This window comes from Rutilus rutilus, assembly GCF_951802725.1.
Source record: "Rutilus rutilus genome assembly, chromosome: 8".
NCBI lineage: Eukaryota > Metazoa > Chordata > Actinopteri > Cypriniformes > Leuciscidae > Rutilus > Rutilus rutilus.
The window spans coordinates 45,936,871-45,953,220 of record NC_140222.1 but is presented as its reverse complement, the minus strand read 5'-3'; the positions used below and the strand labels follow the sequence as shown (position 1 = coordinate 45,953,220).

Below are 16,350 nucleotides of genomic sequence, written 5' to 3'. Positions count from 1 at the left end.
TCAATTGTCCAATATTCAATATTCAATAAATTTCATTTATTGTCGTCTGGTTGACCTCGTTTTCTTCATAATAACAGGCTATTCAACTAGCAAACACTCATATGACTCAAGGAAGAAATGTAAGAAAATTAATTGTAAACTGATTTGTCTGTCTTCGTCAAAATAGCCTGTTAGAAAGATTACAAAATGTGCATAGGCTTATCGCTTATTGTTTATTGGGCGACAGAACAAAAATGGTTAATATGAACCTTTAAATGAAAATAAATTACAAAAATGGTTAATATGAACCTTTAAATGAAAATAAATTACAAAATATGTTTGTAACAATATGTACATAAGTTACTTGTCAGGTGTTGTTCACAAAAAAAAGCATTAGATGAATAGTTGTCATTTAAACTGTCATGTTTCATCCGTCCCACCCCTGTGTTTCAACCGTCCCGCACAGGCAGGACGATTGAAACAAAGCACAACTCCCGTTCAAAGTCATATTTTACTTAAATCATTCTATATTTGTACCGAATAACACATGATACTAAGAGAACACATATGTGAGTTGTTAATCACAAAAAAAATAAAAAATCTATCTGTAACCTTATTTTAGAAAACGACATTTATCTGAAAAGTGTTTCAACTGTCCCGGCTCTCCCCTACAACAAATGTATAATGTGTATGGAAAAGTATATAAACTAATCCTAAAGAAAAACAGCATAAACTCAGGAAAAATATAAGTGCATGAGGTTACCGCTCTTGAACTGGTTGTGAGGCCATGGCTGTGGCCATCACAGTTTGCTTTTTTTTATATTTTTTTTTATATGATATTTGTATTTTGTAATAGATTTTTTGCCATGAAAATAGCCTTTGATGCTGACATGGCATTAAATAAAACTATCTATCTATCTATCTATCTATCTATCTATCTATCTATCTATCTATCTATCTATCTATCTATCTATCGCACATGTAAAGTACTTGATTTGATATTACATGTAAAACAAGTTTATTTTTTATGTTTTTAGAATATCATATATAATATTATATACAGTGAATTCTGAAAGCAAAAAGGGGGATTATGAACAAAATAAGTTGAGACAAAAATCTATGTAAATACCCTTTGATAAAACCCAAGAATGTGCACTTTTATTACTTGTGAATTATATGATTACAAAAACTGAGAAATACAGAGAATGAAGCAAAAAAAAACTCTTGCAAACATAATGGAATGTTTGTCTAGTATATGTTGTTCTGTTATTAAGTCCAAAGTTAAGTGTAATGTACAGATTAAAGTTGCCAAGGCAAATATGAACCGCTTTATTCTGTCAATATTGCATCAATTTGTAAAACATTAAGCTAGCACAAATATAGTGCCACAGTGTTTTCTGAGAAACAGTCGTCATATGCTGTATTTTGTCTGACATTGGCTAAATTGTCCATCATGTGTGAATTACTGAAGATGACTGTATAAAAGCATCTGATTTGTAATATTCTGATAAATACATTCACACACAGCACACAGATCTCTGACACGCTTTAGCTAAAGCATTAAGAATGAGGTTAACAATAGCAGTTCTTCTGCTTCTGTGCAAATGTCTTATATTTGAACTGGTCACCTCTGAACTGAGTGATACCGATCAGCCGACTTGTCCTTTGAAAATCTGCACAGACGTCCTGAAGGATCTCGGAGCCTCAGAGGCACGATTCAAAGCTCTTGAAGCTCAGATTGAGGAAAACAAAAAGGAAAGCAGAGGTGAGACTACTGTTTTTGAAGACCTATGTGCTGTAATACATTACATCGTCATTACAATATTACAACTTTAAACATTACATCATCACAAGACAGTGTTTTAAAACCGTTACCTGAATACTGAAGGCTGAATCTCCTTCGGGACTCTTTTTACACAATGCTGAACACACTTGTTCAGGCCATTACAATAAATAACATAACTTCAATAACTGACACACACACACACACACACACACACACACACACACATGGTATTAACAACTCAAACAGTGTTTATTTAAATCTCACATGGTTTTATCATTGTAAAACATAACAAAATGTAACAACCATGTTTTAAATGAAAAGAACACTGAAAAAAACAAACACAAAAACTACGCATTGTTAGTTACTTTTTCTTGCTGAAATGCTCATTGTTACACTTACGCCTGATGCACATCAGACACACTTGTGTGTGCAAACTCTGCTAGAACAGCATCTGTTGAAGTAAAAGAGGTACGGTCATGGGCATGTTCATACAACTTTATCTTCACACTACATCAGTCTGTCTTCATCCTGTATTAAACAAGGACTACTTCTTCAACAGTTCATGAGGGTTAGCTGTGAGGAACTGTGTCAGTATGTCATGTCAATAATGCCGACTTGTCCTTTGAAAATCTGCACAGAATTACTGAAGGATCTCGGAGCCTCAGAGGCACGATTCAAAGCTCTTGAAATCAGACTTGCTGACAGTGAAGCTCAGATTGAGGAAATCAAAAAGGAAAGCAGAGGTGAGACTACTGTTTTGAAGACCTATGTGCTGTTATACTATATACACTGAAAAACTATTGCTGTAGGATTTACTTTGTAATTATTTGTGAGATTTCCTTGCAACGTCTGATTGAAAACTGTTTCAAAGAAATGGCATGTATCACACTGACTTAAATTTAAAGTAGAAAGACAGAAATAGTATTTTCTTGTAAAACTTACTCCAATGATCTTTGTTTTATATCAAAATTAAAACAATTGTGTTTCAAAAAGTGTTGTATATAATTTGCTTTTCAACATTTTAAGAAGGTATTTGTTCTCTTCAGACAAACCAAAGGTGGCATTTTCAGCTTCATTGGGATCAAATGGATTCATTGGACCAGTTAACATAGATTTAGCATTGGTTTACAAGGATGTCTTCATTAATGTTGGTGAAGCCTACAACTCGGCCACAGGTATTGTTAATCTACGCTGCTGAACACAATATCAACACTTGTAAAGTTCATGTCTACAGCTGTAATATGGAGATCTGTCTCACTCTTTAACAGGGATTTTCACAGCACCGGTACGGGGAGTTTACTATTTCAGTTTCTTCTATCATTGTGGAACTGATCATGAAACAGTGTTGATCTTGAAAAGAAATGGAGAGCATGTAGCATTAATGAAACATAACAGGCAAAGTCCGGGTACTGTAGAGAACGGAGGCAACGGCGTAACACTGCTGTTGGAGAAAGGGGACACAGTCTATATCGTACTACAAAAGAACTCATGGATCTGGGATTCAGGCAGTGTCACAGTGTTCAGTGGTTTTCTTATCGATGCCATGTAAATAAAATACACCCTGTGGACAAACATAACATTAGATCCTGCTTTTGTGTGTGTGTATGTGTGTGTGTGTGTGTGTGTGTGTGTGTTCTGCAACCAGCCGTCACATGGTTTTTATGTTTTGTATCATATTTGATACATCAAGCTTTTATGGCAGAGGAGGAAGAAACGCCTTGATTTTATTAGTAGTCCCAAACTGAGCGAGAATACACAATATGATGCTAATATTTATATGAACACAAGATGCATTTCTGATGCTTGTAATTCATTGAGATCTTAATAATAGTTTATCAGACCACTTTCATAAAATGCACATAAATATCAGGCGTCACTATATCTAATATACTAATCACTAATTTTTGTAGTTTTCAAATATATAATGTAATGCAATAAAATGATGACTGAGAGATAAAACAAATAAACATTTCTTAAAACCCTGGTGAAAAATGTTAAGTAAACTTGAAGAGTTCAGATGCAAAAACCTCTAAATGCCATCTGAAATTTTCTTCTAGAATGATCATTTTTATGAAGCTCGTATATTTAAGTTCAATAATTTCACTTAAATGGCAATTAATAGGTAATTTTCATTGCCATTTAAGTGAAATTACTGAACTTAAATATACAAGCTTCATAAAAATGATCATTCTAGGAGGAAATTTCAGATGGCATTTAGAGGTTTTTGCATCTGAACTCTTCACTTGCAGCCAGACTAATTATCAGTATACTTCAGGTGTGGTAATGATTAGTTAACTTGAAGTGTACTATTTTGAAACAACTAATTTTGTACTAAGTATATTTTAGTTGTAATTAAATTGTTGTAAAGCATAACTTTAAGTGTATTTAGTGTACTTTTGTGCATGTATTACATGCTTGATTAGTGATATTAAAGTATACTTTATTTGTCTTACAAGTACATTACAAATTCTTTACCAGTGTCTTAGAATATTGTATTTGAATAAAAAGTGTATGCTCAGAAATGCCTTTTATTCCAAATACTACAAATTCAATAACAAATGCACATTAATAAACAAATATTACTCAGCTATACTTTGTACAATATACTTTAAACATTACATCGTCACAAGACAGTGTTTTAAAACCGTTACCTGAATACTGAAGGCTGAGTTTCCTTCGGGACTCTTTTTACACAATGCTGAACACACTTGTTCAGGCCATTACAATAAATAACATAACTTCAATAACTGACACACACATGGTATTAACAACTCAAACAGTGTTTATTTAAATCTCACATGGTTTTATCATTGTAAAACATAACAAAATGTAACAACCATGTTTTAAATGAAAAGAACACTGAAAAAAACAAACACAAAAACTACGCATTGTTAGTTACTTTTTCTTGCTGAAATGCTCATTGTTACACTTACGCCTGATGCACATCAGACACACTTGTGTGTGCAAACTCTGCTATAACAGCATCTGTTGAAGTAAAAGAGGTACGGTCATGGGCATGTTCATACATCTTTATCTTCACACTACATCAGTCTGTCTTCATCCTGTATTAAACAAGGACTACTTCTTCAACAGTTCATGAGGGTTAGCTGTGAGGAACTGTGTCAGTATGTCATGTCAATAATGCTTCCAGTATATAGTCAAACATACAGTATGCAACAGAAGCGAGTACACCCTATCCTGCTGTCTACTGCATTATGTTGTAAGTACAAGTTTGCTCATTTGTTGTGTACGTGCTGAAGATCATTGCATGTAAAGTATTAGTTATCTGTTGTGTTGATTAGAATTAATACCTGCATATGTGTCTTGAATTTCTTGTCCTCCGTCATGTTAATGGTCGCTGAGCCCTATTAAGGAAAATATTGTTACAAAATATTGATGAATATTGCTGTTGAACTTTTTATTTGTGTTCTTCAGAACAAGACACGCTTTGAACATGAAAGAACACATGTATGATCAAGGTAATATAAATGTATGTGTTTTACAGTTTCAGAAATTGAATAAATTACTTCATTGCAGGGTCAAATTGTAAATGAAAAAGTATCTTTAAATAGAAGTTACAATAACTCTATAAATCAAAGTGTAACAATTATAGTGACTGAACAAAAAGTTTTACATTACCATGGTAAATATTGTAGTGTTGGTCAATGTGATTGTTGAGCTGCTTTGATTGATGGTGGTGTTGCGGGTTGTTGTCAGTGTGGTTTTCCCACTGAATGATCTTGTTGATTAGTTTGTGAACTCGTATGTTTTACTCAACATTAAAGAGTCTTTGAATTGTCCCTGTTAGGTCTCCAATTTGTCAGGACTTGAGCTCGCTTTCTGAGTCCCGAACGGTTATCATGCTGCCGTCAATGTTGGAAACCATTGCTATGAGTTTCAAAACCTGTGTAGATGTGCACAAAACAGAGTAGTCGTGTGGTAACTTTTATAACGAACTCACTTTAGTCAGTTGTTGAGAGGCTTCATGAAGGATGACATTAAACTCCGCCCCCTGACCCTGTCATCATAATATGCTCCTCCCGTACATCTATGAATAGGTGCGACACCCACATATTCTACATCTTTTTTTTTTTTTTTTTTAAACAAGTGCAAAATAGAAATAAGCACTGACAACATATAACATAACACGTGCTAACATCTATTATAAGCACCACGTATTGAGAAATCAATCAGTGTGTAACAAAGTCTTTGAACCTTGAATTAGGCTTGGACACCCTTCCTGATCGAGTGACAACAAGTGGAGCTGGATTCTCTTGCCTGGAACTGTCGCTGTTTTGTGGCGACGGCATGTCACATCCATTTTCTGAAGTGTCATGTGACATCACAGTACATGGCCTTGCTTGGGGTTCTGGAGAGATCATGGGCATGGACGTGATATCCGGACAGCATGATTCAGTCACCCGTAGAAGGTGACGGCGGTTTCTTACATAAGTCTTCCCATGAGACTGGACAATATAACTGTTAGGTTGAAGGGCATTTCCTGAAACTGTGGCCAGCTTGTCAAACCCACGGGTCGTCTCCATGCGTACTGTCTGCCCGGGCTCCAGAGGTGAAAGGCGTCTGGCAGATTTGTCATGGCTTATCTTTCCTTTTTCTCTGAGTGCAAACAAAGCAGCCTGAACATTGGTCTGAAGTCTCGGTGTGAGCTGGGATGGTACCATGGGGATCAAGGACCTGGTGCGGCGGGACAGTAGACGTTGCGCCGGAGAAGGAATGCCATCCCTGGGTGTGTTACGCAAGTTGAGCAAAGCTGCATGGATGTCAGAACCGTCACAAGCACACTTTTCTAGGAGATGCTTTGCAGACCTGACACCACGTTCCGCCAGACCATTTGACCTAGGGTAATTGGGACTGCTCGTGACATGCTGAAAGTCCCACTGGTGAGCAAAGTTCTTGAAGTCCCTGCTTGAAAATGATGTTGCATTGTCAGTCATCAACTGGTAGGGGATCCCATGTACAGCGAATTGCTGTTTCAGTAGCCTGATCACAGCATTACTGGAAAGGTTCGGAAGAATATCATACTCCCACCAACCAGAGTACGAGTCCACTAAAACCAGGTAAGTCTTCCCTGACCACTCGAATATGTCAGCTGCCGTGATGGACCATGGACTGTCTGGTATCTGGTGAAGTTGCAAAGGTTCTCTCATCTGATGCTACTTTAGAGCATTGCACGGAGCACATCTGGAGACTTCCCTTTCAATATCACTGTATATTGTAGGCCAGAACATGGTCTCGCGTGGCCGTCGCTCGGTGGACTGAATGCCAGGATGACCTTGGTGAAGCTGTATGAGGTAGTGTTTCTGGAGCGAGTGGGGGATTACATACCTCTGACCACGAAGAATCAAACCATTATCCACGGTCAATTCATCCCTCATAGCATAGAACGGGCGGATGTCATTTGGAATTTCCTTATATGAGACAGGCCAGCCAGTGAGAATCGTGTCTGCGAGTCGTTTGCAGACAGCATCTGCCTGTGTGTTTTGCCTAAGTTCTTCAATCCTTCTAGATGACAACACCCCTTCCAGAGCTAGCACATCATAGTCCTCGATGGTTTCAGGACTGTCAGTGGTGGGGAGGTGTGCGCGTGATAGTACATCCGCAACATACAGTTCACAGCCTCGTTTATAAATCACATTCAGATGATAACGCTGAAGTTTGAGCATCATTCGCTGGATGCGCAGCGACGCTATGTGCAGAGGTTTTCTCAGAATGGTTATGAGGGGTTGATGATCCGTCTCCACAGTCACTGGCCGGCCATAGATATAATCATGGAATTTTACACAGGCAAAGACTAGCCCCAAGAGTTATTTCTCAATCTGTGCATAGCGCGCTTCAGTGTCTGTGAGAGATCTCGATGCAAATGCAATAGGCCTGCCATCCTGAAGACAGACTGCTCCGAGACCATGCTGGGAGGCATCAGCAGATAATGTCACCGGCTTGTGCACATCAAAATATTGAGGACAGGTGGACTTGTCAGTTGTTCTTTAAGTGTGTCTGCAGCAGCAGCATGTTGTTCAGTCCAACACCATTGTGCATCTTGGCGCAGGAGCTGACGAAGGGGAGCCGTTATCTCGCTGTACCGATGGATGAATTTTGAGAGATAATTGGTCATGCCAAGAAACCTCTGCAAACCATGTTTGTCTTCTGGAGTGGGCATCTGGCGGTAGTGATGTATGTCTCGAGACCACTTTTACGTGGTCTCGGTCTTGTCACGGCCTTGACGGTCCTTGGTCTTGGTCTTGTCTTGGTCTCGGACCTCTCGGTCTTGTCTAGGTCTCGCTGTCTCAGACCGACATCGGACATAGTGGTCGGGGGATTTAGCAATACAATACTACAATATCCACGAGGACACAACGTTCGATAATGCAATATTATTATCCGCAACGGAACAGATTGAAGCGCGCGTCCGAGTGAAGACGGTGCGGTGTGTGCGCGAGCCACACGAGAAAACACTTATCCGCGCCACTGATCGCAGCGGCAACGAGCACTTTGATCACTTGATTTAAAAAACACATATCAGTGACATGATGGGTTTTAACTTCATTCAGGAGATTTTGGGTAACTGCACAACTGACAGATGACTTTGAGCGCACCGCAAACGGTGTGTGTGTGTGTGTGTGTAACCATAGCGACAAAACGACCAACTTTCGGATCCTGCACTTAAGCCTATAATTTCATTTTTAAACATTTTATTATGTATTTAAAAGTTGCAGAATGGATTCAGAGACTCCGAAATCGGCAGAGATAGGCAGGCATTTGCTTAGATGAATTTGTGTCTTTGATATCTCTGTGTGTGTGTGTGTGTGTGTGTGTGTGTTGTTTGATTACAGTATTGTATTTAGGATGGTGGTGTTAGACTAAGTAAATGGTCTTTTAAATATCATCTGCATATCTCCGTTGTGTTGACTAAACATTAGGCCTAATCCAAGTTTATAATTGTGTATCTTTAATTTGATGTTACAATTTCATCTACACATTAAGTATAATTTCAATTGGTTACATATTTCTTATTCTTTAGACAGTTGTTGGAGGAGCAAGATGGTGTTGGAGGTGTTTGATGTTTTGTCAGATGAACCAGTCAGTACCAGTCATGTCAGTCCTCAACAGTAGCCTACACAAAAGTTAAGGGAGTCTCAATCCTCTAATAGTGCAGTAACAGCCGTCATGCAATTGCTACACAGTTGATCTCACCCAGTCTGCAAAAACATTTACAGTGAGCTCACAGTCACACACATGACATGGTCTGTCTCTGTATAGTTCTGCCTGTGTAGTTGAAGTAATACCGTCTAATATGTATTGAATGTAAACTGCGGCTGAACCCTAGTATGCTTATGTTCTTGAATTCATAGTTATTGCTTAGCTTCAACACTAGTCTGTTTTTTTTTGTTTTTTTTCGGTCTCGACTTGGTCTCGGTCTTGGTCTCGTCTTGGTCTTGACTTGGTCTGTCTTGGTCTTGGTCTTGGTCTTGTCTTGGTCTCGATACCCTCTGGTCTTGGTAGTGTCTTGGTCTCGGTTTAGGCGGTCTTGACTACAAGTCTATCTGGCGGATGGCCTTGGTTTTCTCTGGGTCAGGTTTGACACCTTTATCTGTGAGCAGGTGGCCTACATACGGCACCTCTGAGACCCTGAAACGACATTTTGTCGGGTTCAGCTGCATATTGATGGCTCTGACACGGTCTAACACACATTTGAGGCGTTTGTCATGTTCTTCATTAGAAGAGCCCCAGATCAAGATGTCATCCACGACTATTTCACACGGCTGGCCTGAAAAGAGCTGTTCCATGCATCTATGAAAAACTTCACTTCCAGTTGAAATCCCATATGGCATTCGTAGAAATCTGTACCTCCCGAACGGGGTCATAAAAGTTGTGTTTCGAAATCCACACCTTGCATCCAGAATGCTGAAAACCTTTGCCTGTGGCATATCAGCGATTACTTGCTCTACAGTCTTTAACGGGTGATAAGGCCTCAGGAGAGCCTTATTAAGATGTACAGGGTCTATGCATATGAGTACCGAACCATCCTTTTTGACAGCAGCTGCCATGGCAGACACCCAAAGAGTAGCCTCCTCCACTGGAGGAGACTCCTCCTTCTGGGCTAAGTTGTATGAGATTTAACCTCATGCTGTCTGGTAAGCTAGCAGGCTCTTAACATTTCTATCCACTATGTGAAATTGCAATTTTCCCCCTGAAAGAACTAGGGTGACAGTGCCCAGTGTCTGAATTGTGTGACCGCTGTAAGCTATCAGATTCACTCTGTGTGACTGATCAATTTGGGCATTTGGGTCAATGTACTGTAATGTGGATAAAGACATAACATTGCATTTAGCCCCAGTGTCTATATTCAGCTTAATCTGCTTGTTACAAGTCGTTGTGAGAGAGGTGAATATTTCTCCTTTGTGTGGCGAGTGGCACTAAGGGAACTGACTACGCCACCCAGGGAGTTTCACCCCGGGAAGTAGAGTTAAATTAGTTGGATAATTAAACCTCCAAATTTACACAAAAAAAAGCACACGAAGCCAGAGACGTAATTCCAGTAAAACAACAATATTTTATTTATACCATTAAAATGAACAGCAAGAATAAAATACCATTCACACTAAATAAAGAGAATAAAGAAAAAGGGGAGTGCTGAGGCCTTACTAGTGGAGGAAACCGGGTCAAAGGTTTGGGATCTCAGGGGTTAAGGATTCCCTGATCACACATAAGCACACACAAAAAAAAAAAAAAAAACTCAAAATACACCAAAAGGGGGAAAACACAGCACACAGGAGGAGACACCACCACTGAGTACACCGACACCACCACTTCCGGCACTCAGCACTAAAAGAAAAACATTCAATTAATAAAGAATCCAAAAAAAACCATCAATCAATGGAAACAACCACAAAGAAAATCTTGAATCAAAAGGAAATGTAACCCACCTAAAAAGGGTAACCAGTTAATTGTGTGTAATTATTATCATTATTTATCCATACTTTACGTTTATGAGTAATGGGGGTTTTATTTTGAAAAATATATTTTATTTTGTGGGAAACCGGAAGTAGCGCGCTAAAATACTTCCGCTAGCTTCACATCGCTAAAATCAGATGGAGCACTGCTTCGGTTTCTCCCGCGAGTTCAAATAAACTGAGAAGAAAAGAAGTTGGAGAGCCGTCCAGAAATCGCTTTTATCTGTCCTGGCTTCTCATACTGAAAATCCTCTCTTGGTAAGCTAAAGTGTTCAATGATGGTGTGTGAAAAAAAACCCACGAGGTAGCTATGCTAGTTTCAATTAGTGATTATTCAAACATTTCTGTTGTTTTGAAGGCATGTAACATGATAAAAGACAATTTATTTCATGGTTTAAGGAGAAATGTAAACTAATTTGGTATGTATTACAAAAAAGATGCTTTTGTAACATTTTTACTTTGTGATATATATGTGACTAAAGGTTAAAGTTACAGACAGAAGAATATAAAATGTCATTTTAAGTTAGTTAAAGTGGTTAAATCAGCAAATGCTGTAAATTCATATAAATGGGTTTTTAAGTAAAACTGTATTCCGTTATTTTGATTTAAAATCTAAAAAAAATCCTATGTAAAAAGGGATTAAAAGCAGAGAGAAAAAGTTCATTAGTACAATGTGTCTCTATAATTACATTTCATTGTAATGACATAAGGTTAAAATGGTATATTCTGATTTAAATAGTTAAAATAGCTATTGTTTTCTTCACGTGAACTATGCTATGATATTTTCTAACAGTAATATAATGTTGTACAATACTTTAAGAACTATTTGATATAATTGATTTTGGACTGAACCTGTTCTATATACAGGTCAGGTCTTTTTTTTATGAGGTGAGCAGAAATTCCAAAAGCTCCAGTCCTTAAATTATACCAGGTGATCCATAGATGGCGAGCCTTCCCAATGAGCCGTGAATCTCCACCACAGCATTCCGGAAGCCTGTGGTAGGATTGTGTCAGTTCAACTAACCGGCACCAACGAGATTTTCCCTTGAATTTGACTATTTCCCTTGACTAACTGACTTGAATTCTGGATTTAACTTTGGAATTCCTAAGGAAAATTTCCAAGGAACATTTTCAACAAAGAAAGGACATTTTATTTTATTCTAAATTTATTTTGGGCCCATAGGTATTGTGAACAAAAATTTGTTGTGAAGTGTTGAAACATTTTGTTGAACTAAAAGTTTACACATGTCAAACGTTACACCTGTGTTGCTTGGTTATTACTGTACTCTCAGCTCCTACGAACCTAGGGTGTACATACTCTGAAGTGGGTTACACGGTAAAACTTGGCGAGCCAGCCAGGAGCTTTGAGTGAGTAATAACCAGGTTTCTTTTCGTAAAAAAAAAAAAAAAAAAGTGTACATTTTTGCTTTTGGTTCTTTTTCTGAAAATGGATGTGATTGAGAAAGAAAGTATTAAGGTCCCCAATGCTGTCATTGTGTCAGGTTTGACAAATACCGATGTAGACGAAGAGATTTATGAAGATTTAAAGCAATTTGGATCTATTAACAGAATTGTGAAGGTTTTAGACAAAACCTCTGAGTTTTATGGTAAAGCCCTTGTAGAATATGCATCTGGTGCTGCTGTGGAGACACTTGAGAAAGATTTACCCTTTGATAGAACCAGTGATACAGATGACGATGTTGTCTTCCACGTTGAAGCTTTAGCCAGTTCATACTCAAGTGAAAAGGGTACCGATATTACTAAAACATTTCTTTCTGACCTCCAAAATGTTGCAAAACTCAGTGGAAAATCTTTTGAAAACCTGCTACATGATGAGTTGGCACGAATCACTGGATTACTGAAAGAGCCGAGTGAGTCTGGCAGACCTCAGGGTACAGTTGTGGCACCTGCTAGAACAGCCACAGGTCCCATTTCCCTTGATGCCACTCAAATGGATTCAGTCAATGATGAGCAACGTCCTTTTGACCCCTTTAGCCCTCCCTTCAGACCTATGGCAAATGCTATGCCCACTCAATTGCCAGTATCTTCCTTCTTGCAAACTGCTGAACAACTTACTCCGCCTGAGGTGCAGCGTGTAGTGGTCGAACACATTGTCAAAAGTTCTGACTTCTCTTCGCAAATACACGCACCAGCAAAAGTTAGACCTTTTTCCGGCAAAGTCCCTTGCCCAAACTTTGAAGTCGATTATGAAACTTGGAGGAACAGCATTGAATGTTACTTGGCTGATCCTACCGTTTCCAGTGCACAGTTGGTAAGACGCATTGTTGACAGTTTGCTTCCCCCTGCCACTTCGGTTGTCAAGTCGCTTGGTCACCATGCAAATCCAAAAGCTTTCCTTGATCTGCTTGACTCAGCTTATGCTACGGTGGAAGATGGGGATGAACTTTACGCCCAGTTTCTAAATGTTAATCAGAACTCAGGCGAGAAACCTTCCAATTATCTCCAGAGATTACAGACCCTTTTGAATAGAATTGTGAAATTGAAAACCATTTTGCCTCAAAATTCGGACAGGCAGCTCTTAAAGCAGTTCTGTAGGGGCTGTTGGAATAATGTGCTGATTAATAACCTTCAGCTTGAGCAACGCAAAAAAAATCTGCCCACTTTTCCAGAGTTTTTACTCCTTTTACGCACAGAGGAGGACAAACAAACTGCAAAAGCGAACAGGATGAAGCAACATCTGGGGTTTCAAAAACCAAAAGCTCAAGCTGCAGCGCAAGTGCATGAGGTATACGTGGGAGACACATACGATTCACCTCCGTCTTTCTCTGCCGAGCAACCCGCTATGAAACAGCTTCAAAAGCAAATTGTTGAGCTACAAGCTCAAATTGCTGCCCTATCGAGTCCTAAACAACAGACATCATCTACAAACACACCTGAAAAAAAAAGGGAAAAGGAGAAACGAAGTCAAGTCAAGTCATCTTCATTTATATAGCGCTTTTAACAATGTAGATTGTCTCAAAGCAGCTTTACAGAGATAAGCGTATAATTTAAGGTAACAGAGATTGTTTCGGCTTTACAGCAGAGTTAAGTTATTTCCATCTAAAGTTAGTTTTAATTGATTTGGTTCCGTCGCAATGATCATTTGTTATTAAATTAGGGGCCGCTAAGACGACACCATTCTCTCTACACAGACTTTAAACGCGAACCTGTGAGAAACGCTGATGGCGGTCACATGCGCATTTAGAATGGGTTCTATAGTTATGTGCGTTAGAATATACGCAGGTTTGGAATTCCCTACAAGCCAAGCCTAAACAAAATACTTGTCTTTCCTTATAAATTTTGATAAGGAATTTTATTTTATTTGTTGCTTTGGGGTAGGACCGCAAGATGAATTTTCCCGACAACGCCTTATCTGTAGAGTGGTAGTGGGATCCTCCATAGGGAGAGACTAGTTGGCACTTCAGCACTGCGTTGTCATCGGTCCAGGTGAAGGTCCTTCGTCAGATCTGGATACGGCCCGGATCCGGCAGGCTGCAGGAAAAACCTTGGGATAAACACAGACACTAAAATTAGCGTAGATGCCATTCTTCTCATGATGTAACGAGTACATCAGGATTTTTGGGAAGTGTTCCCGGTTCCGGCTGACCTAATCTATGCAGCATAACATTAAATTATAGAAGTCTATAATGTATTATGTGAAAGCTAGGTCAAAGAGATGTGTCTTTAATCTGGCTTTGAACTGACAGAGTGTGTCTGCTTCCCGGACAATGGTAGGAAGACTGTTCCAGAGTTTTGGTGCTAAATAGGAAAAGGATCTACCGCCAGCAGTGGATTTTGATATTCTAGGTATAATCAACTGGCCGGAATTTTGAGATCGTAATAGACATGACGGACTATAATGCGTTAAGAGCTCGCTCAAGTACTGCGGAGCTAAACCATTCAGTGCTTTGTAAGTAATCAGCAATATTTTAAAATTTATGCGATGTTTAATAGGGAGCCAATGCAGTTTTGACAGAACCGAGCTAATATGGTCATACTTCCTGGTTCTGGTAAGAACTCGAGCTGCTGCGTTTTGAACCAGCTGTAGTTTGTTTATTAAGCGTGCAGGGCAACCACCTAGTAGAGCATTACAATAATCTAGCCTTGAGGTCATGAACGCATGAACTAATTGTTCCGCATTTGTCAATGAGAGCATATGACGTAATTTAGATATATTTTTAAGATGGAAAAATGCAGTTTTACAGATACTAGACACGTGACTTTCAAATGAAAGATTGGTATCAAAGAGCACACCCAGGTTCCTAACCGACGACGAAGACTTAACAGAGCAGCCATCAAGTGTTAGACAGTATTCTAGGTTATTACGTGAGGAAGTTTTTTGTCCAATAATTAGAAACTCTGTTTTTTCAGAATTTAGAAGTAGGAAATTACAAGTCATCCAATTTTTTATATCCGCTATGCATTCCGTTAATTTTGTGAATTGATAAGTTTCGTTAGGTTTTGAAGAAATATAGAGCTGAGTATCATCGGCATAACAGTGAAAGCTAATGCCATGTTTCCTAATGATATCTCCTAAGGGTAGCATGTACAGAGTGAACAGCAGCGGTCCTAGTACTGAGCCTTGTGGTACGCCATACTGAACTTGTGATCGATGAGACATCTCATCATTTACTGCTACAAACTGATAACGGTCAGATAAGTATGATTTAAACCATGCTAGTGCATTTCCCGTAATGCCAACATAATGTTCTAATCTATTTAAAAGAACGTTGTGGTCGATGGTGTCAAATGCAGCACTAAGATCGAGTAACACTAATAGAGAGATACAACCACGATCGGATGATAAGAGCAAATCATTTGTGACTCTAACGAGAGCTGTTTCGGTACTATGGTACGGTCTAAATCCGGACTGGAAATCCTCGCAGATATAATTTCTTTCAAGAAAGGAACACAGTTGTGAGGATACTGCCTTTTCTAGTATCTTTGACAGAAAAGGTAGATTCGAGATCGGCCTGTAATTGACTAATTCTGAAGGATCAAGTTGCGTTTTTTTAACAAGCGGTTTAATCAAAGCCAGCTTAAAGTTTTTTGGTACGTATCCTAGAGACAAAGACGAATTAATGATATTAAGAAGAGGATCTATGACCTCTGGAAGTATTTCTTTCAGTAGCTTAGTCGGTATAGGGTCTAACATACATGTTGTCGATTTAGATGATTTAACGAGTTTAGTAAATTCTTCCTCTCCTATAGCAACGAATGAATCAAATTTTTCCTCAGGGAGACTACAATGCACTGCCTGATGCGATACTGTAGTAGACGGTTGCATAGTTATAATTTTGTCCCTGATATTATCAATCTTATAAGTGAAGAAGTTCATAAAGTCATTACTGCTGTGTTGCTTGGAAACTTCGGTGCTTGAAGCTTTATTTTTCGTTAGTTTAGCCACCGTTTCAAATAAATACCTAGGATTATGTTTATTTTCTTCTAATAGGGTTGAAAAATAAGCAGATCTAGCAGCTTTTAAAGCCTCTCTGTAAGTAATTGAGCTCTCTTTCCATGAAATGCGAAATACCTCTAGTTTTGTTTTCTTCCAGTTGCGCTCCATTTTTCTGGCTGCTCTCTTAAGGGCCCGAGTGTGCTCGTTGTACCACG

The 16,350-nt window shown here is 38.8% G+C and overlaps 1 protein-coding gene across 3 annotated transcripts; it reads left to right on the top strand.

The window, feature by feature from the left end:
• The first annotated feature begins 1,390 nt into the window (after nt 1-1,390).
• On the top strand, nt 1,391-3,342 carry LOC311295560 (cerebellin-2-like). Of its 3 annotated transcripts, none has more exons than XM_084417031.1 (4): nt 1,391-1,744; nt 2,404-2,508; nt 2,812-2,940; nt 3,034-3,342. In XM_084417031.1, exons 1-4 carry the CDS (start codon nt 1,546-1,548, stop codon nt 3,312-3,314), a joined length of 714 nt encoding a protein of 237 aa, XP_084273157.1. In that variant the 5' UTR covers nt 1,391-1,545; the 3' UTR covers nt 3,315-3,342. The 3 variants fall into 3 exon arrangements, with proteins under 3 accessions (XP_084273157.1, XP_084273159.1, XP_084273158.1); XM_084417033.1 differs by having other exon boundaries at nt 1,473-1,744; nt 2,325-2,508; XM_084417032.1 differs by lacking the exon at nt 2,404-2,508 and having other exon boundaries at nt 1,474-1,744.
• Nucleotides 3,343-16,350: the final 13,008 nt, after the last annotated feature.

Bases quoted from the DNA above. Each gene is read 5' to 3' on its own strand.
- LOC311295560 (XM_084417031.1), top strand. From the start codon at position 1,546: ATGAGGTTAACAATAGCAGTTCTTCTGCTTCTGTGCAAATGTCTTATA. The intron at 2,509-2,811 runs GTGAGACTACTG...TGTTCTCTTCAG, and splicing joins AATCAAAAAGGAAAGCAGAG to ACAAACCAAAGGTGGCATTT. The intron at 2,941-3,033 runs GTATTGTTAATC...ACTCTTTAACAG, and splicing joins AGCCTACAACTCGGCCACAG to GGATTTTCACAGCACCGGTA.